This window comes from Salmo salar, chromosome ssa06 (genome assembly GCF_905237065.1).
Source record: "Salmo salar chromosome ssa06, Ssal_v3.1, whole genome shotgun sequence".
NCBI lineage: Eukaryota > Metazoa > Chordata > Actinopteri > Salmoniformes > Salmonidae > Salmo > Salmo salar.
Window position 1 is genome coordinate 42,286,949 of NC_059447.1, and position 15,338 is coordinate 42,302,286.

A 15,338-nucleotide genomic window follows, 5' to 3' on the forward strand; every position below is an offset into this window, starting at 1 on the left:
ATTCAGCCTCCTGACGTTGAAGAGGCACTGTTGCACCTTCTTCACCACACTCTGTGTGGGTGGACCATTTAAATGTGTCTGTGATGTGTATGCCAAGGAATTTAAAACATCCCACTTCCACTACTGTCCCGTCGATGTGGGTAGGGCGGTGCTCCCTCTGCTGTTTCCTGAAGTCCACAATCATCTCCTTTGTTTTGTGAAATGATATCACTGATGATTATCAGGGACACATACTTGCACATCCTCCACACCTAGAGGGCTGTACGACTGAATACATTAGTTTGCCATGTAAATTAGCTATACTTTCATTTAAACGATCACTCAGTTCTTGCAATGCAACCCGAAACCATATAGTAACTTAAGTATATTGATGATTGAAGCCGTTGTCAAATAACAGAAAACCTCATCCGGTCCATGACGTAACAATACGTATGATAGCTGAAGCTTGCTGTAGTTCAACTTTTGTTACATAAACTGTGGCTTAAAATATGGTTTCTGTTTCTCTTACAAAGGAAAAAAAGAAGAAAGCTTCTTAAGAACTTGTGGTTTTTGACTCATCTCTGGTTGAAAACCCAACAGCCGCAGGACTCAGCGCAGCGCGTGTCATGCCCTAGACTGTCATGCATACACTGTGGAGGAAACTATATATATTTTTTTTAATTCCAGACATTTTAAAAGGAAGTTAGAACCATATAATGTTCTATAGGAGGAAGTGGTTAACTAAATATCTAGAAGTGTGGGTGTGGTGGTCCCTCTTCCTGAATCTAAGATCATATGTTGCATAGTTTTTAAGGCTTCCCTAACGCCCACATCATGACCGAAAGTCACTGTGTTAACAAACCTCCAAACGAGCTTCAATGCCATACAACACTCCTTCCGTGGCCTCCAATTGCTCTTAAATGCTAGTAAAACTAAATGCATGCTCTTCAACCAATCGCTGCCCGCACCCGCCCGCCCGACCAGCATCACCACTCTGGATGGTTCTGACTTAGAATATGTGGACAACTACAAATACCTAGGTGTCTGGCTAGACTGTAAACTCTCCTTCCATACTCATATTAAGCATCTCCAAACCAAAATTAAATATAGAATCGGCTTCCTATTTCGCAACAAAGCCTCCTTCACTCACGCTGCCAAACATACTCTCGTAAAACTGACTATCCTACCGATCCTCGACTTTGGCGATGTCATTTACAAAATAGCCTCCAACACTCTACTCAGCAAACTGGATGCAGTCTATCACAGTGCCATCCGTTTTGTCACCAAAGCCCCATATACCACCCAACACTGCGACCTGTATGCTCTGGTTGGCTGGCCCTCGCTACATATTAATTGCCAGACCCACTGGCTTCAGGTCATCTATAAGTCTTTGCTAGGTAAACTCCGCCTTATCTCAGCTCACTGGTCACCATAACAATACCCACCCGTAGCACGCGCTCCAGCAGGTAAATCTCACTGGTCATCCCCAAAGCCAACACCTCCTTTGGCCTCCTTTCCTTCCAGTTCTCTGCTGCCAATGACTGGAACGAATTGCAAAAATCGCTGAAGTTGGAGACTTATAGCTCCCTCACTAACTTTAAGCATCAGCTATCCGAGCAGCTTACCGATCGCTGCAGCTGTACACAGCCCATCTGTAAATAGCCCATCCAACTACCTACCTCATCCCCATATTGTTTTTATTAACTTTTTAGCTCTTTTGCACACCAGTATTTCTACTTGCACATCATCACCTGCACAGCTATCACTCCAGTGTTCATTTACTAATTTGTAATTACTTCTCCACTATGGCCTGTTCATTGCCTTACCTCCTTACTCCATTTGCACACACAGTTTTTTGTTGTACTGCTTTGCTTTATCTTGGCCAGGTCGCAGTTGTAAATGAGAACTTGTTCTCAACTGGCCTACCTGGTTAAATAAAGGTGGGAAAAAAACAAGTGACACCTGAGCTCTACCATTACACGATTCTTGAGTGAATCCCATGTAAATAAATAGAGGCCTGATCAGTGTTCGGATTAGGGTGGATGTCAGTGTTGGAAATATTCAGGTGGGATCCGGCTATGATATTCAGTAGGAGCACTGGGGCATACGCTTCATGGGGCAACTAAGATATGAGTGTGATAATACCGTTTTTAAAATATATGAATGTGATTGAAGTGGAACAGCTAGTGATCCTGAAGTTACATGGCAAACACATTACCCCCTGCACTGCCATAAAGATCCAGACTTCTAAGTAGAAGCCTCATGTTGTGGGACTATCACTTCTACCACCAATGTTGAGAGGACATTTTAACTTGGGAAAGTCAAGCCTTGAAGTTTATTCAAACACATTCTCATTCACAGGAATAGAAAGGGAATTCCAGGGGAATGCCACAGTCATTGTTTTACTTTTTGATGCTATCAATAAATATCACCTGTAGAATCCCCTGAAATGAGGCTTGATCAAAGTACACAGTACTTTACGGGGCAACTAAGATATTAGTGCAGAGTGCCGTTTTTAAAACAATTGATGGATATTCATGTAATTGAAGGGGATCAGCTAGTGACCCTGCCCACTGGGCACAGACATCAATTCAACGTCTATTCCAAGTTGGTTTAATGTAATTACATTGAAATGACGTGGAAACAACGTTGATTAACCCAGTGTGTGCTCATGGGTGAGGTTAATTGGGAAAGTCATGCCCTGAAGATTATGATAAACACAATCTCAATCACAGGAATAGAAAGGACATTCCAGGTAAATGTCACCGTCATTGTTTCACTTTTGGTTACTATTAATAAACATGTAGAATTCCCCTGTTGGAATGACGCTTGAGGAACTATAAAGTACTTCCGCGTCCATATGTTTATTTAAAAAATATATATATAATAATGATTTTATTTTATTAACAACAAATCAATACAGAGAGTACATGAGGGAACACAAGTATATATAGATTATATACAATGGACAATTGAGCTAGGGGTACAATATCACATCACAAAAATATGTGGGTTGATACGTTTTGCGTCGTCCTCTTTCGTCATATTTGCGTCTAGTTTTTCTACGGACGCGTGGCCACGCCCTCTTTAGCCGAGGAATTCCTTTGACCCGCCTTTTTCCGTGACTCGCTCCAGTCACCCCCCCCCCCCAAAAAAAAATCTAGCTAGCTAAGTACAAGAATGCACTGCCTATTTTCATCTCAGAATCAATTTGGTATCGATAGACAACCCATGGGCACATATCTAGTTTTGTTTGTGTCGATGAACGTAAGAAAAATACTTTTCTAGGCTGTGCTACCTAATGTTTTCCAGGTAACGTTAGCTGGGCTTAAAAGCATCAAAGCACAGCACAGGGTTAGTTATCAGTACAGTAATTTAGCTAGCTAACGTTAGCTCGAGTTGTGGGGTGCCTATTGTGTTAGCTAGCCAGCTAACGTTAACAACTGTCTGATTTGTTCTGTTGGAAATATTTTCTTACTTTGAGTTTTTTTCATTCTCATCACCGGTGGATATGGGACTACTTTTTACCAAGCTGATGGCTGTCTTCGGAGATAGAGGTAATAATTTGTCTGCCTGGATACATTTAGCTAATTTACTGCTGTTATTGTTTCTCCTAAGTAATCTCCACTCAGTGCCTGATAATTTCTGCTTGCTTGGTTTACTAACGTTAGCTGCTTTGTAGCACGGTGTTGTTATGGACTGGATGGAAATTATGAGAAAACGCAAGAAAAGCTGTTAGACGTGATTTTCAATAACGTTAGAGTGAGCAATTTCGGCATAGCCTACGTCGATGTGCTTCAATTATCTAACTACACCGGGCACCTTCCAATAACTGGTTAATTTCTGTGGGACATGAGCTAGTTCGGACTGGATCTTCTGTTCACTGTGTCAACGTAAAGCACACGTGTCCCGTGTAATTATCTATTTCATATGTAGCGGTAGTGAATTGCAGTAATATTATGAAACCAATAACATTTTGTTATTCAGTACTGTTTACCTCGTTGATGAGATGATGGCAGGGTAAGAGGTCGCTGGGGTTTACTATCAGGATTTTGGCCAGTTGTAAATGAGAACTTGTTCTCAACTAGCTTACCTGGTTAAATAAAGGTGAAATATATGTATGTATGTATGTATGTATGTATGTATGTATGTATGTATGTATGTGTGTGTGTCAAATGGTACTTGTTTTACCTAATTGTAATACAGCAAACAAACACAGCGAGGTTTTGACCCCTTTGGATAATAAAGAACGTCTGCCCATGTTTTTTGTATCCCCGAACAGGCTCTTCAAAGAGTCCATCAGTCTGATGTGTTATCATGGCGAGGATTGATTAGCTTTGGGGGTCACAGATCTGTGAATGGCAATCTGTGTGTTTGTTATGTAGAAGTGTGTAAATGACTTTCCTCATTCCTTCTCTCATAGAGCACAAAGTGATCATAGTGGGCCTGGACAATGCTGGGAAGACCACTATCCTCTACCAATTGTGAGTGATATCAAAATAGATTTGTGTAATTCATGATCACAAAAGTCAAACATGTATGCAAGTGATATGTATAACCACTTAGTCATAACAATCACTCTGTCCCCTCAGCCTTACCAAAGAGGCGGTCCACACCTCCCCCACCATTGGCAGTAACGTAGAGGAGATCTCTGTACGCAAGACCCGCTTCCTGGTGTGGGACGTCGGAGGCCAGGAAAGCCTGAGAGCCAGCTGGAACTCCTACTACTGCAACACAGAGGTACGGATCTGTTGGTGTGTGTGCTCGCCGCAGAAAGTCTTATGTAAGCAACGTGTGTGTTGGTTTCTGGCCAGTTACAGCTGGAGTAGAAATAGAACCCTGATGAAGGTGTTAATGCCTAAACACTTTTTGCTTTAACTTCCCTTTTTCCCTCCGAGACTGTCTGAATAGCTACAGCTGGAGACGAGATGTTTTTCAGCTGTCCAACAATTAGGCCAACATTGAGTTATTACACTTTAACCTGTAGCTGATTGTTGTTGTCATTGATAAGGCATGGGAACACTATTACATCATCTGTTACAGAACTAACCATATCTGTCTGCTGTCCTGAGTATTCCTCTAACACTCTAGACTCTTACTGAAGTCATGTTAAACGTTGATGAGATGAGAGCACTCAGAGCCTGGGGTACAGTTAAGTGAGTAAGTTGGTCCCCTTTGGCCAGGGTATTCAGTTGTTTTGTCTCTCTTTAGATTGTTATTCTGGTTGTGGACAGCACAGACCGTGAGCGCCTAACTCTGAACAAAGATGAACTTCACCGCATGCTTGAACATGAGGTAACAACCACCTGGGTTTTTGGGGGGGATCATGGGAAGGGGGAGGGAGGGTCAGCTCAACCTTACTGTTTCAATATTTTTTTCTGAAGACCAGTTTCAAATGCAAGAGGGATTTTTTTTTAAATATATTTCAAAATATATATATATATAATGACAAAACACACATCACGACAAGAGAGAGAGATCACTACATAAAGAGAGACCTAAGACAACAACAGCATGGCAGCAACCCATGAAAACACAGCATGGTAGCAACATAACATGACAAAAACATGGTAGCAACACAACGTGGTAGCAGCACAAAACATGGTACAAACGTTATTGGGCACAGACAACAGCACAAAGGGCAAGAAGGTAGAGACAACAAGAAATCACACGAAGCAGCCACATCTGTCAGTAAGAGTGTCCATGATTGAGTCTTTGAATGAAGAGATGGCGATAAAACACCGGTTTGAGTGTTTTTTTGCAGCTCGTTCCAGTCGCTAACTGCAGCGAACTGAAAAGAGGAGCGACACAGGGATGTGTGCTTTGGGGACCTTTAACAGAATGTGACTGGCAGAACGGGTGTTGTATGTGAAGGAGGAGGGCTGCAGTAGATATCTCAGATAGGGGGAGTGAGGCCTAAGAGAGTTTTATAAATAAGCATCAACCAGTGGGTCTTGCGACGGGTATACAGAGGCGTATAGAGCGCAGTGATGTGTCCTATAAAGAGCATTGGTGGCAAATCTGATGGCCGAATGGTAAAGAACATCTAGCCGCTCTATAAATGATGTCTCCATAATCTAGCATGAGTAGTATGGTCCTCTGAATCAGGGTTAGTTTGTCAGCTGTGGTGACAGAGGAGCGATGACGATAAAGGAAACCAAGTCTAGGTTTAACCTCAGCCTGCAGCTTTGATATGTGCTGAGAGAAGGACTGTGTACCGTCTAGCCGTACTTGTATGAGGTGACTACCTCAAGCTCTAAACCCTCAGAGATCGTAATCACACCTTTGGGGAGAGGGGCATTCTTCTTACCAAACCACATGACCTTTGTTTTGGAGGTGTTCAGAACAAGGTTAACGGCAGAGAAAATTGTTGGACACTAAGAAAGCTTTGTTGTAGAGCGTTTTTTAAAGGTGCAATATGCATAAATCGCTCCACTATTTTCAGTGATTAAACAAGCAATGTATAGTGTAGAAATTTGTTCTACCATCCAAACCGCTGTGAAATATATTTTTGATAACAAAAAAGATTGTATTTTCAGCTGTTTGACGCTGGTGTGTAAAATCGCTTCTTAGACTTGCTTTCAATGAGAATGACAGATCTGTAACTCACATTTCTATGTGAATTTGATCAGGTTGCCCAAAAAGTGACACTGTAGCTTTAACATGTTGACGCGTGAGCTGTGTTCATGCTTTCAAGATGACTCATATCACCACTACAGAGCAAACAAACTGATCGCAAAACCACGAAGGGTTGTTTCAGCATTTCCCCTGTGTGAATCGTTTCTGTTCCGCTGTCGCTGCTCTTTTCTATTATCTGAGACGTCACCGCGGTGAGATTCTGTAGATTACCACAGGAAATGCTCAGACGTGTAAATATGTTGAATATAAAAATGAGAGAGAACTGTGCCTCTCTCTTCTCTCCTGTCCATTCTGACTGGTGTGTGTTGTACCTACAGAATCTAACCCTGCCTATCTGTCCTGTCTTTTGACTGGTCTTTAGGACCTACAGAATGCTGCGATTCTAGTTCTGGCCAACAAGCAGGACATGAAGGACTCTATGACAGTGGCAGAGATCTCCCAGTGCCTCACCCTCAGCTCCATCACAGCCCACTCCTGGCATGTACAGGCCTGCTGTGCTCTCACAGGGGAGGGGTGAGTACACTGCATAACTACAGAAACACCTGGGCCTCGTGTGTGTGTGTGTGTGTGTGTGTGTTATAACATTCCCATCATAAATAACCTTAAGTCACTCAAACACAGTTTAATTTTCAAAACCATTTCCATCTCTTTCTCCTAACCTCCAGACTACCTGCCAGTCTGGACTGGATGAGGTCTCGTGTACTGGCCAGTTAGAACTCCTTCCGTGAGCTCATCCAAATTGGAACCAGGACAGCTATCCTTTGACCCAACAAACACAACCTCTCAGACATTGCAGCTGAAGCCACAGTACCCAGATCAGGACCTCCACTATCTGTTGTGTCGCTGCCCCTCTGAGAGCCCCAGGGCTGGCCTCAGACCTGCCCTGTCACCATCATGCCTTACCTGGGCCTTACTGTGTCTGCAAGGGCTGACCAGGGTCCAGGTCTGCATCGCGATAGAGGAAGCCTGGAGGAACCTGGCAGAACCTCAACAAGGCATGCCAGGGTATGCCATTGTGCATTTGAGTTAGCATGGGTGTGTGTGTTATAGTGTGTGAGACTCTGTTCTAGATGTCCACCATGTTTACATAAGAATCTTACCTGTCAGACCTGATTCCATGAGGGTGACACAGTATGTCCCACATAAGCTGAATAGGGACATATCACAGTATTTAAGCCTCCTGTCCTCATGAACTCCACAGAGATGGAATGGGAGGTTGCATTGGATTTCTTTAACATACAGTTTTGTACCTCTGACTTGAGGAAAACCACAGTACACAGGTTAAGAGGCCAGACCTAATGGGGATCAGACTGGTGCTCAGCCTTCTAAGCTATCAATGCACAAATTACTTGGAAGTATTTATATCAAAGAAGAAAAAGGTGGTTGCTTGACAGTGAAAAATAGTATCGTGATTTCTGTTAAAAAAGCAAGATGACAAACAAGTATTGTCTGATTTTAAAACAGGTTAATCATGTATTTATTTTTATACATATACATTATTTTAAAGTGTACAACATATTTTTTTGTACAAATAAATGTTATTATTGATAAACTGGTGACTGGGCTGCCTTCTCTGTAGTAGGGGAATTACACATGGAATGTCTGAACCAATGATTTATATACTGAACAGAAATATAAGCGCAACATGCAACAATTTCAAAGGTTTTACTGAGTTACACTTCATAGAAGGAAATCGGTCAAATGAAATAAATTCATTAGGCCCTAATCTATGGATTTCACATGATTGGGCAGGGACGCAGCAATGGGAGGGCATAGGCCCACCCACTTGGGAGCCAGGCCCAGTCAATAAGAATTAGTTTTTCCCCACAAAAGGGCTTTTACAGACATAAATACTCCTCAGTACCCCCCCCTTCTCAGACGATCCCACAGGTGAAGAAGCCGGATGTAGAAGTCCTGGACTGCCGTGGTTACTCGTGCTCTGCAGTTGTTAGGCCGGTTGGGTGTACTGCCAAATTCTCTAAAACGATGTTATGGTAGCGAAATGAACATTCAATTCTCTGGCAACAGGTCTGTTGGACATTCCTGCAGTCAGCATGTCAATTGCACACTCCCTCAACTTGAGAGATCTGTGGCATTGTGTCCTGTGACAAAACTGCACATTTTAGTGGCCTTTTATTGTCCTCAGCACACGGTGCACCTGTGTAATGATCATGCTGTTTAATCAGCTTCTTTATATGCCACACCTGTCTAGGTGGACGGATTATCTTGGCAAAGGAGGAATGCTTACTAACAGGGATGTAAACAAGTTTGTGAGGAATAAGCTTTTTGTGTTTATGGCAAATTTCTGGGATATTTTATTACAGCTCATGAAAATAATATTCTCAAGTACTCCCCGTGGATAGGCCAAGTATCCTAGGGTCCTAATACCCCTGGTTGGGAACCACTGCACTAGATGACTGACAGGGGACGCTGTTTTGAAGCAACATCTCCATCTTCGCACTCCCCCACCTTTGTAAAAAAATATATTTTGGAAGCTATAGAAATGCATTTATTGTCTACATTTGTTTTTGCCAGGTTTATGCTATTACAGACCCCTTAATGCATACTTTATAATTATGGAGCTAAACATTGTAGAGAATCACTGTACCATCCAACCCATTGTGAAATATATTTTTTATAACCAAATATGTTGTATTTTCATTTGTTTGAAACTGGAGAATCACTGTACCATCCAACCCATTGTGAAATATATTTTTTGCAACCAAAAATATTGTATTTTCAGCTGTTTGAAGCTTCTGTACAAAACCGAACTTAAGACTCAAAAACATAACTTAAGAACAGGAAGCATAGAAATAGTGCAGATCTATGGCTTCTTAGACTTGCTTTCAATAAAAATTACAGATCTATAACTCACATTTCTATGCACATTTTGTAGGGTTGCCGAGGTGCCTTATTGCTATTATAAACTGTTTACCCTCGTAATTAGAACAGTGAAAATAAATGTTTTGTCATACCAGTTGTATATGGTCTGTTATAAACTGGGTGGTTCGAGCCCTGAATGCTGATTGGCTGACAGCCGTGGTATATCAGACCGTATACTACAGGTATGACAAAACATTTATTTTTACTGCTCTGATTACGTTGGTAAGCAGTTTATAATAGCAATAAGGCACCTTAGGGGGTTTGTGGTCTATGGCCAATATACCACAGCTAAGGGCTGTGTCCAGACACTGTGTTGCGTAAGAACAGCCTTTAGCCGTGGTATATTAGCCATATACCACTCCCCCTGATGCCTTATTGCTTAATTATAAACTGGGTGTTTCGAGCCCTGAATGCTGATTGGCTGACAGCCATGGTATATCAGACCGTATACCACGGGTATGACAAAACATTTATTTTTACTGTTTGAATTACACTGGTAACCAGTTTAAAATAGCAATAAGGCACCTCGGGGGTTTGTGGTATATGACCATGCGTCGCGCCTAAGATCAGCCCTTAGCCGTGGTATATTGGCCATATACCAGACCCCTCATGCCTTATTGCTTAAATATACCACCTTTTTCAGCCAATCAGCATTCAGGGCTCAAACCACCCAGTTTATAATTGCCAAAACAAAGCGTCAGCAATCCAAGGTTTATATTATATACCCAATTGTTTCTAACAGCTACACTTCACTTTACTGGCTCGCGGGTTCAAAATAGGGGGCATCCGGATTTGAACCGGGGACCTCTTGATCTGCAGTCAAATGCTCTACCACTGAGCTATACCCCCGTCGCACTTCATTAGCAAAATAAAAACGATTTATCCGAAGGATAATATCAATTCTGTTAATAAATGATAGTTATATACTTTAATAACTATCATTTATAGTTATATAGGTACCGGGGTTTTTTTCGGTAAAAAATAACGTATTTAACGGTTTATCGACGTTTTTCAAGACGTGTTCGTCTGTTAGGAGAGTGCATACTGTGCATTCGTTTCGTCCAATAGGAGGAGACAAATACATGTGTCTCCTGCGTGCTGTCAGTACTGTTCAGTACACAGTATTTTATATAGGCTATCAAGGCGGAAATGAATGTTAGTGTCTTTTCAGTACTGTACAGTACACAGTATATTATATAGGCTATCAAGGGGGAAACGAACGTTAGTGTGTCTTTGTATATTTTTGTCAGTAACAACATCAGTCGGTTCTCATGCATGCCCAGTGATATATTTTTTTATGAACATGCGTGCACCCTAAAAACATTAGATAAAAATATGGGTTTGGTCACAATGGTAAACCTCAGATAGTAAAACTCTAGTCCTGTCGTGCATTTCATTCGTGCATTTGCCATAAAACGACAACAACAACCACTCACATGACACATTTCGAACAGTTTAAGTTCATTTCGATGAGCAGTTTATGGTGTGCTTGTATAGGGTACGCCTTGATGATGAGACAATTAAGGGTGCAGAATGTTGTTAAAATCGTGACCGCGGAAACCAATAAACGTGCGAAAAGGCCCGTTGGGAAGACAATGCAGAAAAACAGCTCTGCAGGCCATTTTACACCCCAGCCACTTGAAATGACATTGAGGTTTATTTGCATCACGACGAGGACATTGCGTGCCTCAGAATTTCAAAAGTAAATCTGGTGGTGATAAATACGTGTGAATGACTAGAGAACGACTCTGACTTCAGGAATACAATAGGCCTGCAATACAATGAATGACCTTCCATCAGGTATGTCTCCTACACTTCCTCAACAAGGGAGGTAAAATAACGGGTATCCGTTTAACAGCTAGTTTGTTCTAAATGAAAGATATCCTTTATGTATAATAAATATAGGCCTAATAGTATGACGCAACAATATCTGACAGTAATAAACCTAACCATTTTATTGTAACAGTTATGATCAGGTAACATGTTTTGAAGTGTACCCCTGGCTATCTGTAAAAATAAAAAATAAAAACAATGGCGCCATCTGGTTTGCTTAATATAATACATTTGAAATTATTATACTTTTACTTTTGATACTTACGTATATTTTAACAACAATTACATTTACTTTTGATACTTAAGTATATTTAAAACCAAATGCTTTTAGAGTTTTACTCAAGTAGTATTTTACTGGGTGACTTTCACTTTTACTTGAGTCATTTTCTTTTAAGGTTTCTTTACTTTTACTCAAGAATGATAATTGGGTACTTTTTCCACCACTGAGATGGAGTGAAGCCAACATTGTTCCTTTCAGATTTAAGAGCGGTATGGGGAAAGAAACCTTTTTGGAATAGTTGGGTTTCTGTCATTATTTGGAATAGTCTTCCAAAGAACTTGAAATTCATAACCTCCATGGTCCATATTTTTTCTCACAAAAAATTGCTAAATAGTAGCATATCTACAGTATGTGGGTAAGAATAAAATGCTCCTATCTACTGACCAGGTTGTGGTACTACTTATACATTGTCATAAGGAAACAAAGATGAGTAAAATACTTGAATAAAGGTACTACGTGGGTGAGAAGAAAATGCTCCGGGTTAGTATATGGACTGACTTTTGGTGCCTACCGTGTATCATATTGTGATTGTCTTGTATATATTAGGGGTAAATGAGACGAGGGCGATTAACCTGTCCAGGGTTGTTTATTATGGAACGGTACTATTAGCTCATTTTATGAAACAAACAAAAATGTTGTCCGTCATTGTTTGTAGCCTCCCCCCAAAAGGACCACAATGGAAATAAGCTTTTGAGATTTACTATGTTATCCTTGGTGATCTTCTTGAATTGTTTGTGGAGGCATATCCAGCTGGAGCGCTCTTATGTACGTATTTTAATCTTGTCTAATAAATTAAATCAATCAATAAATCAATCAGTCTTACCATATATAATTCTAATGGCAAAGGAATAAGAGATAGGCATATATTTCAACTGTAAACTGGATAAAACTGACCATCTGTGCATGTCTGATTATAGATCTGTCTATGTCTAGGCTTCAACATCCCCATATTCTGTTTGTCTATGGCAGGGATGGGCAACTTTGATGGGGGAGGGGGAAACAAAAAATCAGGAACTCATCACGAGGGGCCGCAGTTGCTCGCGGGTCTTCGTACCCACGCACCCAGTGTCACAGGAAGGCCAAGAAGATTATCGAGGATCTCAGCCACCCGAACCACGGCCTGTTCACCCCACTACCATCTAAAAGGCAAAGACAGTACAGATGCATCAAAGCTGGGACCGAGAGACTGATAAACAGCTTCTATCTCCAGGCCATCAGACTGTTAAACAGTTATCACTAGCCGGCCTCCGCCCAGTACCCTGCCCTGAACCTTAAACACTGTCCCTAGCCGGCTGCCAAACAGTACTCTACGCTACACCTGTACATACAGTTGAAGTCGGAAGTTTACATACACTTAGGTTGGAGTCATTAAAACTAATTTTTCAACCACTCCACAAATTTCTTGTTAACAAACTATAGTTTTGGCAAGTCGGTTAGGACATCTACTGTGTGCATGACACAAGTAATTTTTCCAACATTTGTTTACAGACAGATTATTTCACCTATAATTCACTGTATCACAATTCCAGTGGGTCAGAAGTTTACATACACTAATGAGCGTCTGCGTAGCCAGGCGCTAAAATAGAACTTGGTTCTGCAAGTCCTCCCTCTCCCATCTCCTCATTGGTTTTTAGGAGTATATACCCACGTTCCATCTCCTCATTGCTTTTTAAGAGCACATGGGTGATTGAAAGATGAACTGAGGCCCACACTCCAGTCCAGTCGGTTGTGGTAATGCACCTTAAAGTTGGTTGCCAACTGCCATAAAAAGTCCAAAGAAGAAGAAGAAGCCTGAAGGAGGAGAGATTACTAGAAAACAAACATTTACACTTTTATCTGTGGATTAATTGTCGGAGTAGAGGACCTTATGCATTTCAGGTAAAATAACAACCTAATGTTTATATCCCAGGACAAATTAGCTAGCAACAGCAAGCTAGCTAGCTAAATTGCCATAAATGTTTAATGCTTTTCAACCTGTCCCCAAATTAATATAGTTGGTTCAGATTTGTTTTGATATTTCATCCTGCATGTCCTGATCGCATCTGATGTGGGGGGGGGGATAAAATGAACATGCGGTCTGGTCAGCATGTTAGGTCCCTGGGTTTGAACACCTCCCTCTGCAACTGGATCCTGACCTTCCTGACAGACCACCCCCCAGGTGGTGAGGGTAGGCAACTACACATTCACCACGCTGACCCTCAACACGGGGGCCCCTCAGGGGTGCGTGCTTGGTACCCTCCTGTACTCCCTGTTCACCCACGACTGCGTGGTGGCGCATGACTACAACACCATCATCAAATCTAGTCTAAGAAAATGTTAATTGTCACATGCTTCGTAAACAACAGGTGTAGACTAACAGTGAAATGCTTATTTAAGTACCGAGTTGAGTAAGCATTTCACTATTAGTCTACACCTGTTGTTTATGAAGCATGTGACAATTAACATTTTCTTAGACTAGATTTGATCTTATTTAGGTGTTCGAAAAGTATTTATGAATCACAAAAAAATGGTTTGGAGATCCTTTACACACGAAGGAAAGAACACGGTGGTTTGATTCCTTCAGTAAATTGGCACATTCAGTTCTTAAACCCATGGTAATGTTGGAAAATTATTGTACGTAGAATTATAATAGGGAGAATAGTGTACAATAGTAGGCTAAACTTTTGTCTATTGCCTGCACTAACCGTGGAATTGTGTGATGACACGGCCAAGTATTGCGCCATGCGTCGGGTTCAAACTGTTATGGCTTGGTCGGCGCTCAGCTCCAGAACGATTGAATTAGCTTACATGTCATTTAAAAAAAATATATGATCAACTGTTACTAATGATCCTCAGCAACAACCACATGGCCGTGACGGCGTTTACAGAGGAAGAAAATGAGGGTAAACGAAACAATGTAATTAAATAGAATGATAATGTAGGCTATACCAACTGAAGAGAACCAACTGTAAATTGATGTTATTAGGCCTACTGACGGTCAATACTGATGGTGGCTAATATTTAACATGATATAAATAGGAAACAGGGGTAGCCTATAATTAAGACATTCGAGAGTACCCATCCCTGCAAGTTACAATAAAATGCAATTCCCTTATCCAAACGCATTACTCATTTACCTAGCTCTTATCAACAGCTCTTATCAAGTTGTAAATTGCAGTGCTACTGTATTTGTGTTACTGTATTTCTATCAGAAAAACTAAAGTAGATGCTTTTCCCACTTGGAACCGCTAGGTTCTCCAGACCTTATTCATGGTTTCCTTCTGCGCAAAGATGGTGGAATTATTAGGGAATTAAGTCAAGGTCAGAATCCGGATATCTGTAGACACATTTCCACTACACGATTTATTTGATCTCCACCCAAAACAAATAGCAGGTGAATAGCATGCTATTCTCAAGCTCAGAATACACATAGAGAGAAAACTGCATAGAAAGTGAATTAAGCTCCATTTATGCGCGCTTAACTCATGTCGGAATCAGGCCGGCCCATGTTTATCTCGGCCTTACCTACCCAGTTAGTCACCATTCACTATTCACCAACCCACCATTGATAACAACTATTAGATCTGTGATCAATACGTTTCAAAGAAAATGAGGGGGCACCCGGATTTGAACCAGGGACCTCTTGATCTGCAGTCAAATGCTCTACCACTGAGCTATACCCCCTGATATAGAGCCTGGGCAACAGAGGTCTTCTAGTCAATGTTCTGAGTAAGTGTTTTATAGG

At 41.3% G+C, this 15,338-nt stretch overlaps 1 protein-coding gene and 2 non-coding genes across 4 annotated transcripts; 1 reads left to right on the top strand and 2 right to left on the bottom strand.

Moving 5' to 3' along the window:
* Window positions 1–3,128: 3,128 nt before the first annotated feature.
* Window positions 3,129–8,170, top strand: LOC106607252 (ADP-ribosylation factor-like protein 5B). 2 transcript variants are annotated; one of them, XM_014204032.2, is made up of 7 exons: window positions 3,138–3,246; window positions 3,512–3,536; window positions 4,403–4,463; window positions 4,572–4,719; window positions 5,191–5,274; window positions 6,980–7,131; window positions 7,284–8,170. In XM_014204032.2, the coding sequence occupies exons 1-7, from the start codon at window positions 3,160–3,162 to the stop codon at window positions 7,330–7,332; spliced, it is 606 nt and encodes a 201-aa protein (XP_014059507.1). In that variant the 5' UTR covers window positions 3,138–3,159; the 3' UTR covers window positions 7,333–8,170. The 2 variants fall into 2 exon arrangements, with proteins under 2 accessions (XP_014059508.1, XP_014059507.1); XM_014204033.2 differs by having other exon boundaries at window positions 3,129–3,536.
* Window positions 8,171–10,278: 2,108 nt separating this feature from the next.
* On the bottom strand, window positions 10,279–10,350 carry trnac-gca (transfer RNA cysteine (anticodon GCA)). The gene has a single exon. It is a non-coding gene; the product is annotated as a tRNA-Cys (tRNA).
* Window positions 10,351–15,205: 4,855 nt separating this feature from the next.
* Window positions 15,206–15,277, bottom strand: trnac-gca (transfer RNA cysteine (anticodon GCA)). The gene has a single exon. It is a non-coding gene; the product is annotated as a tRNA-Cys (tRNA).
* Window positions 15,278–15,338: the final 61 nt, after the last annotated feature.